Here is a 12,467-nt window from a genome sequence, read left to right on the forward strand (position 1 = left end):
TTTCTGAGGGATGTGGCAGTTAAAGCGTGTCATGTAGAGCTGCTGTCTGATAAAAATTCATACACTCCCTTTCTTGTGTGTATTTTGAAAGTTTTGTTTCTTTATCCCACAGCAAGCAGAAGGGTTGACAGTCTATGCATTTACTGTCAGCCATGGTTCAAATTTAAATAACTGGTTGAACCCCTCAAAACACTGTTAAAAATCACACCAAAACACCTGTATTAAGATTCTGGAAATATTCCTTAAAAAATTGCTCAAGAATTCTAAAGGGTACAGATACTTATGTAAGTCAGTACATCATCACTCACTTTCCCTGGAGCTGTTTCTGGTGTACTGACACTAATTAGCTATTACACAGAATTCCTAAACTCTTTCCCCTACCACCTTGCCCATACCAAGCCATCATAAGTGCATCTAACAGTAGAGAACAGTTTCCCATCCTGATTCACCCCAAAGTTCCAGGAACAGGTTCACCATTGGCAAACACAGGCCTGATTCCCTGACAATCAAACAGAACTGTACCACATGGCTGAGTATTTGATATTGACCTCAAATCAGAATCTTCATGATTCTACCATATTGTACATTAAATTTTGCAACATTTGTGTGCATTATAAATACTTTTCAGGTTCTTCTCAAGACAGGAGTCCTGCTTTTAAAGGTGTACAGGCTTGAAATAAATGGTTCCACAAATGTAGTATTAGAGCAATAATTTATATAAAACCATTCATCCTGCCTGGCACATGATGATTTATATTCACTATAGAGCTTATTCTCTGAGTCCTTCAAGTGTGTTTCTCCTCTGAGAGAAGACCCAAACATACAGACTTTACACAAGGCATTCCTTCACTCCTTGCATTCTTAACATTTCTATGCATTAAATAAATGCAGTTCCCTCTGTGGCAGAGGGCAGCAACCATCTCTGTCTTAGCACATTACACATCAAGGGAAAGAAAAATATTGTTAAAGGCATAAAGCTTCCTTTTCTTCAAAAAAGTGCCACATGGAGCTTTCAGTCTTTCCATCTGAAAGAAGACCATGCAGGAGTCATGACGGTCTTCATTTTATGTAAGTCAAAAGTGAAGATCTGAAATGGGCCTTCTCAGTTGGAAATGTTTAGTTCCAGAAAGTCTTAAATAGAAAGTGGAAACCACAACGGCCTTTTCAGACTCTAATACGAGGGCAGAAGAGAAGCTGTGAGGTATTTGTGTATCTACACAGGCCCTTGGGATCATTCAGAGAGTTGATTACCAAATCCACTGGTAGACAATGGTGTGAAGCACTGCAATTCATGTCTCAGTACTGCAGAGTGCTAAGCACCCACTTAAGGGCTGAGAATTCTTCATTCCCAATGTCCTTTCTTGCACATGAAGGCTTTCAAATCATTGTCATCTCTTCTGGGATTGGCAATATTTGTAAAATTCCTCTTCTCTCAGCTTCCCTGCCTTACACATTAACCAGAAATGATTATTCCAGAAGAATTCACCAAGACACAATTCAGTCAAAATGAAGCAGTCCGCTTCCTGGTGACTCCCAGGAACTTTTTGTGTGTGTCTTGGAAGAGGTCCTTTCAGAGTTACATGATTTAGAACTGGCAGTGCTTCAGTTAAGCAAGGAATATGCCTTGGAAGTATTTTCAGTGGAAGAGGTGGATGGCTCGGAAGAAGATACTCTGTATTTACCTGCAAAACAAAGCACAGGGGTTAGACAAGGACAGAGAGCCTGGGACATTGTCACTGCAAAGTAAGGACAGTGACAGCTGAGCTGGTGGCCGAGGTGGCTCTGCCTTGCCCTGCAGCCCTGGCACTACCTGGATTTCAGCAATACCAGCAACTACAGAACTGAGCGTGTTTGGTGGCACGGCCAGGACGTGTCAGCTTGAATTGCCAACCGTGCCACGGGGCAATGATTTTCTCACACAAATGAAGGCACTTAGTGCTTCTCCTGAAGCACAGGGACACATCCAGGACACAACACATCCACAGGCTCCTGAGAGGAATCCCAGCTCCCTCCCTCTTATGGCCACAAGGCTCTAAACTAAGACACAAGTGTCACTATCTTCTCTGAACAATATGTGGATACAAAGACTGGACACTTAGAAATTAAATGTTATTTCCAGAAATGCTTTTTGCAAGATGAAGTCGTAACTAAAATGGTGATGTCCACAAAATGACAGCCAGACAACGTTTGAAGAAATACAGTTCCAAGGTGGTGAAGAGCACATGAACAACAGATGAACTGTGCTGTGATCTCATTAAGCTCAAAACAAAGCTTACTTAGTGGGGTTTAGAATTGGTGAAACATCCAATAATTGTTTTAGAGATAGACAATTTTGCTGCTAGCATTGTGCTGCAGCTGACTTGTTGCATCTCCTTTGCATTAGAAGATTAAAAACAATCTATGGGTGCATGGAGAGACAAATAGATTAATGGATATCAGGACAGACAAACCCTGAGAGCGAGTCAAATCCTGTTTGTGCTTCAGTAAGGGAGATCTACTGTCACATACCTGTTTTCCCACATAAGTTGTTAAAGGTTCTTGAAAATGGGTAGCTCATAGCAAGCATGGGTGTCACCAGGATCAGGGAGGATGACTGAAAGAGAGAAAAATGCTCTTTGTCAAAAGAACTTTCTTTGTAGTCCCATTTCAGGAAGAAAAAAGTAAAAGGTTCCAATAAACTTTGTTTCAGTAGTATGAGCAAACAGCCCACAGAAGGCAAAGCTAGATGTTTGTGAGGTATCAAGTTCACACTTTGGCATGTTTATGTTGGTGATGGAGGAGACCAATTTTAAAAGAAACTGCAAGGTAGAATCTGTTTGTCTCTCGCTCTTGGCCAGAGAGGATGGCTTAGGCTCCAGAGCCTGTCCTAACAGGCAGTATGGGATCCTGTTCTCTTCTCTGTGCCAGTAGGACCATGAAGGTAGCCACAATAGCTAAGATTTACGTGAATGGGAATTGTTCTTGACAGCCAGCAGCCTGAGATAATCCGAGGCAAATTTAACTTGGCACGCTAGAGGGCATTGGAGCACAACTCTCTGCAGGCCAGATGGAAGGCAGGCAGGCGAAGGCAGGCGAAGGCAGGCGAAGGCAGGCAGGCAGGCAGGAAGGAAGGAAGGAAGGAAGGAAGGAAGGAAGGAAGGAAGGAAGGAAGTGTCAGAAGGAAGTGTCGGAAGGAAGGAAGGAAGTGTCGGAAGGAAGGAAGTGTCGGAAGGAAGGAAGTGTCGGAAGGAAGGAAGGAAGTGTCGGAAGGAAGGAAGGAAGTGTCGGAAGGAAGGAAGTGTCGGAAGGAAGGAAGGAAGGAAGTGTCGGAAGGAAGGAAGTGTCGGAAGGAAGGAAGGAAGTGTCGGAAGGAAGTGTCGGAAGGAAGTGTCGGAAGGAAGTGTCGGAAGGAAGTGTCGGAAGGAAGGAAGGAAGGAAGGAAGGAAGGAAGGAAGGAAGGAAGGAAGGAAGGAAGGAAGGAAGGAAGGAAGGAAGGAAGGAAGGAAGGAAGGAAGGAAGGAAGGAAGGAAGGAAGGAAGGAAGGAAGGAAGGAAGGAAGGAAGTGTCGGAAGGAAGGAAGGAAGGAAGGAAGGAAGGAAGGAAGGAAGTGTCAGAAGGAAGGAAGGAAGTGTCAGAAGGAAGGAAGGAAGGAAGGAAGTGTCGGAAGTGTCGGAAGTGTCGGAAGTGTCGGAAGTGTCGGAAGTGTCGGAAGTGTCGGAAGGAAGGAAGGAAGGAAGGAAGGAAGGAAGGAAGGAAGGAAGTGTCGGAAGGAAGTGTCGGAAGGAAGTGTCGGAAGGAAGTGTCGGAAGGAAGTGTCGGAAGGAAGTGTCGGAAGTGTCGGAAGTGTCGGAAGTGTCGGAAGTGTCGGAAGTGTCGGAAGTGTCGGAAGGAAGGAAGGAAGGAAGGAAGGAAGGAAGGAAGGAAGGAACTTTTTATTGCTAAAATTAAGTTTCTTTTTTGGTTCTGGAGTGGTTGGAGAATTTAGTGGGATTCCTCCAAGGATGTATTAAAAAAAGGTATGAAAACCACCTCTTTTTCTGTTCAGCCCTTCTTCATTACTTAGTTGTACTTTGGTGGGGGAAATTAGGCAGTGTTTGTACTATCACCTATATCATAAGGTGGTAGAGAAAGAGTGTAAATGAATCACATATAAAACGCTTAATCAAGGACTTTGATATTGATTTATTTGCTCATTCTCAGACCTCAACAGGCTGGAGAAACTGAATTACAGGAATCTTATGAAGTTCAGCAAAGGGAAGTTCAAAGTCCTTCTGCCCCTGGGGAGGAACAAACCCAATGCCAGGACATACTCAGGCCTGTCTGATTAGGATAAAGACAGAGCCAGACTTTTCTACTTGGTGCCCAGTGGAGGGACAAAGGGCTTTGAGAACAAATAGAAATACAGGAAATCCCACTTAAGATGAAACTCTTTCACTGTGAGGGTGGTCAAACACAGGAAAAGGCTGCACATAGAGCTTGTGGTGTCTCCATCCTTGGAGCTACTCAAACCCCACTGGACACAGCTCAGAGCTCTAGCTGACCATGCTCTGATGGGAATATGGTGCAAGATGATCTCTGAGGGTAGTTTCCAGTTTCAGCAATTTCTGTGGAAACTGGAGTGATTTGATCCAATGCTGTTCTTCTGAACTGACAGTTCAACCTTAATGGACTCCTTAATTCCTTTGAGCCTGTGTTCTCATCTTCTTAATTATCCTTGCTTTTAAGTCGGCTTCCTAGTTCTTTAGCAATACCTGTACAGGCTCTTCGGAATAAATCCTGTTCAGATACCAATATAAAAATCAAGCTTTATTGTCATATAAGGGTGATGCCAGCACCATTGGCAGCTCAGGAAGAGGGGGAGGTGAGTGTTGGAACTAGATGATCTTGAAGGTGATCCATTTCAACCCAAACCATTCTAAGTTTCTTACACATCCTGGCATTTTTTGTTAAGGTGTTATAAATGTAGAAGAGTAAATTGAAACAATAATTCCCCAAGAAGTTCCCCTTGCATTTCTCTCAGGTTGTGAATAAATACAAATGCCAAATAATTTTCTGTTTTCTAACTAAAAGTTTCAGTTACATTTTCTAGTTTCTTTCTTGTCGAATTTAAAGCAAATGTCCACTAACTGCCTTCTCATTTTTTGCCAAATTTTTACAATTAAAGTGTCAACTTTAAAAAAGTTGATATAATAATATTTATGTTGTTAGTGTACTCTCTGAGTTGTTCTAATAAATAATCCAGAATTTAAAGTGCACTGGACAACATTAGACTACTCAGCAGCAGCTGAAATACATTTTTATGTCAAGATTCTAACCTTTGATTGCTGTGAACTCCATTTGGATGATGAATTCCTCTTCAACAGGGCTTCTTGTATCTATTTGTTAAAAAAATTAGTCAATCAGTAAATACAGAAATTCTGTTCAAATTCCAACAGTATTTTCACACAATGTAAGAAATAGTTGGAATCCTTACCTTCTTATCCCAGAGAGTCCCAAACACCAAAATGAATAATCCCTAGGAGACAGATAATTACATTCATTTTGATGACAGCAATCTTTAATTTCAATATCTCTTAAATATCTCCAACATTGTCCATTTAAACTATTAAATGGTACTATTTAAACTTTGAACTCTTTGATAGAGAGCATTTTTCTAACTGCACATCACACAGTGGACTGCTCATTTGGCAGCTCCCCAGGCCTGGTCTATTTAAATTCTGTGTTGATCTGGTCTATGAACTGACACAGATAGTTTGGTAGCACTAAATGTATTTGGAAAAAGGAATGTGTGTGTATGGAAGACATGCTCTACCTGTGCTCTCCAGACAAACTAGTAGGTTCCAAGAAAAAGGCCAGTGAGTTTGGTTTGAAGAAAACAGTTTTGACGCCACTCTTAACAATGGGAAATCTTAAGAATTCACTTTAAAGAGAGAGTACACATAACTTATTGTCCTTAAGAAATTTCCTTGTGTTGGGATCCTACTGACCACCTAAATATGTCGCAAAGTCACACTGACTGAAAACTCTCAATGGTATATTTTTGTCAGTTCTTCTCTTTATCATTAGTACTTCTCAGCTGATCTTGGTGACTTTCTTGTGCTTTACACTGGAACCCAAAAAAGCATAACATGATGATGCCTCCAGATGCACTATAAATAGAAACAGGGACGCTCAAGTTTGCCCACCTGAACATAGCAGGGCTGTTCTCCTGGTCTTCAGCAGTGAAGCTGATCCCAAGACTACTAGCAAAGTAGGGAGTTATCTTTAGGCCAGTTTAATCTATAGGGCACATCTGCTAAGGCAGCTAAGAATTTGAAATACTGCTGAACTCCTGGAATGGCTTTCCCAAAGAGCCCTTTTGGAATAAGGATGTGTTAGGCAAATTTAAGCTTTTCCCTGGTGTTCTTACGCCCTGCCAAACACAACACTGCAATAATGTCTCTTTGTTAAATCATAGTAGAGGAAATAAAAATGCACGCAACTCACCTGCAAAGCATTGAACAGACTAAAGAGGATGTGGAAAGCGGGATGACTGTTTTTGATGATGGTTGCAAGGCCAAAACCCCAGGTGAGGCCTAAGAGTGGTGTCAGGATGGCCACACTTTTGCCAATCTGAAACAGAGATTTCCTCTCCTGCCTGCTTGACCTATCTCCAATAGTTGGCCTCAGTATTTTTATTATAACAACTGCGGCAATGAACAAGTTCGTGGCCACAATGATCAAGGCAGGTATGACAAAGGCCAGGAGAGCTTTGCTGTCCTTCCAGTTGAGCCAGCAGACATTCTTTCTTGTGTAACTGTTCTTTGGCAGTGTGACAGCGATGGTGGTGACTGCAATGACAAAGGGGCACACGTATCCCAGGCAGAATGCCACTGCCTTCTGAGCAGTCTTACTCGTGTTGTGTAAGATGAACACCAGTCTGTAGAAAAGGATGAGGCCCAGGCTCAGCATCCAGAAAAAGACACAGAGGTAGAAAAAATGGATGAAGAAGGTGGCCACGATACAGATGTCTCTGCTCATCTGCTGGTTTTGATCAGTGATGGAGGCAGTGACAATGAACCAAATGTCAGCAATCAGCAGGGATGTAGCAATGTTGAGAATACAGACATGGCGCATGTAGGAGGTTGTGTTGTTTGTCACATACTTCCAGACCAAGGATTCAATTATGATGCAGACCACCAAGCTCACAATTGAAATGGCCAGGCCAATGTAGGAAATATAATTTTCAAAGATTAGCTCGGAGGATCTATCAGGTGACATCAGGATGGAGAATGATGTCAAGTGATTGCAGGAGCAAATGACATAATCTCCTAACTCTGTGGGTGTGCAGCCACGATTATCCCAGTCTCCCTTGTGATTGTTGAGTGTGAAGTTCCAAAAGACACACTTGGGCATCTTTAGAGACAAGTCTTTCTTTGCAAATGTCATATTAACATCAAACTTCTGGCTTCTGTTGCTGCTCAAAGTTGTTGTTATTAATAAACCGTTCACATATTCAAACGTTTTCTGGGGCAAAACATGTCCAAGTTTTGAGTACATCACACTGACAATGGTTGAATTTTGGGTTAGAGTCTGGATTTCAGTTTCACTAATGAGTACGTTGACTGTGAGGTTTCCTGCGCTGCGGAAGTCCTTGTTATAATCTGTGTTGTTATTTTCCTTGACAACTACCCCTTGGAGCTGAACGGTGTTTGCAGCGACAGAAGGAATGGTGTTATTAACTGGTTGGAGGCGCAAGGAAAAATTTTCTACCGACTGCAGTAACAAAGAACTTTGTCGTGTCTTCTCTTTATTCAGGTCTTCCCAAGCTTCACTTGTGGAATCGTCAACAATTAAGTCCACTGTGGATAAGAAATTCTGGAACAACAACAGAATAAGGCAGTTACAGAAATCCCACACAATTAATTGTTGTTTCTGATGGTAATTTATGCATGTTCCTAGAAGTGCCTTTTGAAAAAGCCCAGCATTTTCTTATTTTGCTCAGTCCATGTCAAGTCTTCAGTTGTTAACACTTTGCATACTCTGTTTGCAAGTTAAGGTTTCCAAAAGCAGAGCTGTGTGATTATTTTTTTAAATATTATTTGGTACTTTGGCATTGTTTGGCATTTTTGGCATCTCCAGCCTTCTTTCCTTTCTTTCTCAGTGTTTGTGCTGTCTTTGATTTCTTGGTGTCTCATGTAGGGCTCTCTATGTATAAACTATCAAACCTTTTGCACTTTTCTGTTCAGAAGAGCAGTGCTTTTCCTCTGGACCTCATAATCAAGGTTCCCAATTATTTCTAAGGTTTCTTTTGTTATTCATTTGTTGTTACATCCAACTTATTTTCCTTGCTTGATCATGGTTCCCTGGAATTTACTCTCCCTATTCCTATTTCAGCCTTCTTTTTCTATTCCTACTTCTACTCATGGGATTATAGAATCACAGAATAGTTTTGACATTTAAAGGTTATCCAGTTCAACCTCCCTTCCAGGTGGCAGGGACATCCAGCTTCATCTTGGACACTTCCAGGGTTTGGGGCATCCACAACTTCTCTGGTAAATCTATTGCAGTGCCTTGCTGTCCCTACAGACCTTGATAAAAAGCCTTTTTCTAAGTCCCCTTTAAGTATTGAAAAGCTGCAATAAGTTCTTCCCTGAGACTTCTTTTCTCCAGGCTGACAACCCCAACTCTCTCAGCTTGTCCTCACAGCAGATCTGCTTCAACCCTCTGACCATTTCTGTGACCCTCCTTTGGACCCATTCCGGCATGTCCACGTTCTTGTTGCCCTGTGGACCCCAGAGGTGGATGGAGCACTCCAGGTGGGATCTCACTAGAGCAGACTGAGGGACAGAATCACCTTCCTCGACCTGCTGGTCACACTCCTTGTTAAGCAGCCCAGGATATGTTTGGGTGCCTGGGCTGCAAGAGAACATTGCTGGCTCATGTCCAATTTTTTATCCATCATCCCTTGTCCTTTCCTGTCTTAGGAACACATGGAGATATCCATGTGTTCCTAAAATATTTCTAGTTGCTAAGCTTATAGCAGCTTCTCTTTCATGCATAGACTCCTTGTCCTCATCATTTTGAGTTTTCATAAACTTCTTTGTATCTTTGCTGTCACTTCATCTCATTCCCTTAACATTTTCCTGATCTTGATACTAAGCAAGTTTGAAACTTCTTCAGGGAAAACATCATTCTCTCTGACAAAAGGGGCCAAAGAGCTTGGTAGGTGTAGATAAGACAAAATAAAACCTTACCTGCATAGTGACCTCCTCTGCCTCAACTGGGATAGAAGAGACCATATCCAGGATGGTAACAATTGCACCGAGGTTTGCTGAAGAATTGTTTATTGTGGTTAGCTCCTTTTTTGTCTGTTCCTTAAGCTGTGCAAGGTAGAAGGGTAGTTGAGCTTTTGCCTCGGGGCTGCTGACCAAGGACTGGAACAGAAGATAACAGCACATACTTGTGTGAAATCACAAGTATGAGAGAAAGGTGACTCTGGATGGTTTGTGGATGGGAAGAGCACTGTGGGATGATACCAAGGATGAAAACCAAGGCCTGGCACCCATCTGTCAAGTGCACTGGCCAAGGGTTTGGGCACTGTAGGAAGGGCCTGGGGATGAGGCTTGGCAGTGGCCTGGAGTTGTTCCTATGGTCTCACTGTTGGTGTGCTCTGGGCTTGTGCCTGAGCACAGCTCAGGGAATGCTCCAGGCCAGGAACTGCTCCTTCTGGATGCCATGGACAAGGTCACCTTGCCTGGGAACAGAGCATTCATGTGTATGGACATTATCCATGCAGTGCCTCCGGCCCTCTGTGTCCCAGGAGGGGCCTCGGCTCTTTTGCTGGCTGGTGTAAATAAAGCCAAACATTCTTCATACCTTTTAAAAGAAACTTTTAAATGCTTCATATATTTTAGATTATGATAAGCAAAACTCATGCAACCAACACTTTTTCTCCCCAGCCCAACCTCCACAGACCCATGAGTGTTACCTCAGCACTGCTCAGCAGGTCGTTTATTGGTCCAGACAGGCAGTCATTCCTTGCAACCTTCCATGAGCTGTTGATGCACTGGTAAGTTGTATTGCCTCGAGTAAAACCTTTTGGATTTTTTACATCACAGCATGGCTTTACTAACATGGCCCTTTCTGTTCCAATGCCCAAGCTGTCTGAGCAGGAAATTTTCTTACCTGTACAGAGAGGAGAGAGAGATAGAAAATAAGAAGCAAGGAGATGAATGAACTTCCCTCACAAAATCTGTTCAAAGATCTTTAAATTAGGATTTCAGCTTACTGTTTTCATTGATTATGATCTTTCAGGGTTTATATGTCTCACAATCCTTATTTTTATGAATCAGGAAATTAAAAAGGCAATCTAATAAAGCTCCAATTTTTGAGTATTTAATCAAATCAACAAAACAACACCCAAAGACTTAGATTTATCTGTTAGACTACAGGGTTAGACAGAGCTGGAGTGGGATTATATTGACCATTAAGCAAACAGAAATTAATACAAAATTTATTTTGTTAAGGTACTCAATACTGCTGGAGCACTAACAGGAAATTCATTAAGACCTTCATAGTGAGGCCTCAACACCTTTTTGATGAACGGTGGATGTTGTTAATTGTCTTTGATTGGCTTAGTCATATCAGTAAGTATCTGCTGAATAAAGTGATTAAAGTAATTAAAATGTCTGCATATTTATTGCCTAAGAGAGTGAAATCTGGCAGATACAGTGATTCAACTGTAGGTACCACTGCTGTGGAACAAAGAGCATTTCAGCACCAGGGGGATGTGCAAGATTTCTTCCTTTCCAATTTAGAATAAAAGAGCTGAAATATCCAAACTCTTGTCAGAACTAAACATCAAAGCTGGATTTAGCAATGCTGAATTCTAATTACAAGACATTCCCTGCAGAGCTGACTGGAAGCTGCCCTGGTGTCTGCAGCACCTCACAGAGGTTGCCCTTCTTGTGTTTAAAGTAGAAATGCTCTCCCACAGGCTGTCCTCCTGAGCCTGATGAGGCACCACAGTCTTTGATCCTTGTTAAATTGTTGGTGTAAGCTGGAAGCTGCATGACCACATTTCAACACAGGGGATGAAGCTTGGTGGTGCAGCCTGCAGTAGTGATTAAACTGTCACTGCTTTGGAACATACTGGTCCACCCTCAAATACAGCAAAAACAGCACATCTTGTCTATTTTTTTTTTTTTTAATTACATGAAAACTGGTATCTTCCTCTGTGTGTAAAAATTTGCCATCAGAAAAGGAGACAAAAGTTCCTGGATAACAAAAAGCTGTTTCTGTTGGAGGTCACTGGTGATGAATTTGTGGCACCTGATTTAACAAAGATATTGTAATGTCCTATATAACAGCTGCAAACAGTAACTTTTTTCCTTACCAGGTATCAAGTGCAGATGTATACGTTCACTGTCAACTCCCTGTCCGATGCGGTTGACAAACCTGCAATATGCCTCGAACTCTTTCTCTTTGTTGCATTCTTTTTCCGTGTGATTGTACATGTAGCAAAGCAAGTTGTCTTTTTTCCTTTTCTCTGTATGGATGAATGAAGACAAGTTAACACAGGTTTGGGGTTAGCCAACTAAAACCAGCAGAAAGCATTGGCAAAACTTTATTTTCTGTGGGTGCTAGAAAAAAACCAACTTTCCTTTGTGAGAAAGCTCCCTCTCTGTATGCTGACCTCTGTGTCTTACTCCCTCCATAATAAATCTGGCAGCTGCTGCATTTTCAATACCTTTTCATTTACTGCTGTGTGAGTAAATCCTCCCCAGACCCTCTTAACTGTGCAGTAACCAAAATTTGCTTTGAAAATAATTTTTGAGAGTATTCTTCCTGCCTTTACCACAGGTGTTTCAATTAGGCTGGATGGTGTTTGGCTGTTCTTACATGGTTCCTTTGAACTCAGGATCTGTGCCACACTCCACTGCTCTTCAGAATGCCTGTGCCTGAGGGTGGGTCTCCAGCTGCAGTCTCTTCCAACAACATCCTTGCCTTTTTCTTAGCTACTGAAGGCCTCTGCAGGCTCCACCTGCTTTACTACTCAGCCTGTTGTTTTTGCACTCCTGCGTGTTTCCTGAGTTATTTTTGGTAGATTGTATTTGCTTTCTTTTTTTTTTCCAAAGTAACATCTTTATAACTCACTCAAAAAATTCTAGTGTATAAAAAGCAACTCACTTGAAAACTTATAGAATATAAAAACATGTCAGGGAAGTTGCAGAATTGCCCTAAATTTGAAGACATAGAAGCGTAGGCTTTTGTATTGTTAAAGACGTGCCCCCTGTGTCCTCAAAAAAAATGGAGTAATATTTTTAATTGCATTCTTAATGGGTTACTCAACATTTTTCACTAATCAGTAGATTTTCTTAAGTAATGTTTTCTCGAGTTTACTGAAGAAATGTTTTTTATGGAAGATAAAAGCAAATAAAAGGAGTTCAGCAGTTTCCAATCTGAAGAAGGGTCAGGATACTCACTTCTCCCTGCCTCCCAAGTCA

General features: G+C 41.9%; 1 protein-coding gene across 4 annotated transcripts in view; it reads right to left on the minus strand.

Moving 5' to 3' along the window:
• Positions 1-236: 236 nt before the first annotated feature.
• ADGRF5 (adhesion G protein-coupled receptor F5) overlaps positions 237-12,467 on the minus strand; it is a 42,191-nt gene continuing 29,960 nt past the window's right edge. For all 4 annotated transcript variants that reach the window (XM_084202809.1, XM_084202811.1, XM_084202808.1 and 1 more), the window contains 8 exons: positions 11,357-11,509; positions 9,950-10,146; positions 9,216-9,395; positions 6,466-7,836; positions 5,453-5,494; positions 5,295-5,354; positions 2,509-2,593; positions 237-1,682 (listed from right to left, as the gene is read on the minus strand). In XM_084202809.1, coding sequence (XP_084058935.1) covers positions 1,603-1,682; positions 2,509-2,593; positions 5,295-5,354; positions 5,453-5,494; positions 6,466-7,836; positions 9,216-9,395; positions 9,950-10,146; positions 11,357-11,509 — 2,168 coding nt within the window. In that variant the 3' untranslated portion in view covers positions 237-1,602. The remainder of the gene's footprint in view (positions 1,683-2,508; positions 2,594-5,294; positions 5,355-5,452; positions 5,495-6,465; positions 7,837-9,215; positions 9,396-9,949; positions 10,147-11,356; positions 11,510-12,467) is intronic.

The sequence above is a fragment of the Fringilla coelebs genome, assembly GCF_963513975.1.
Source record: "Fringilla coelebs genome assembly, chromosome: 3".
Taxonomy (NCBI): domain Eukaryota; kingdom Metazoa; phylum Chordata; class Aves; order Passeriformes; family Fringillidae; genus Fringilla; species Fringilla coelebs.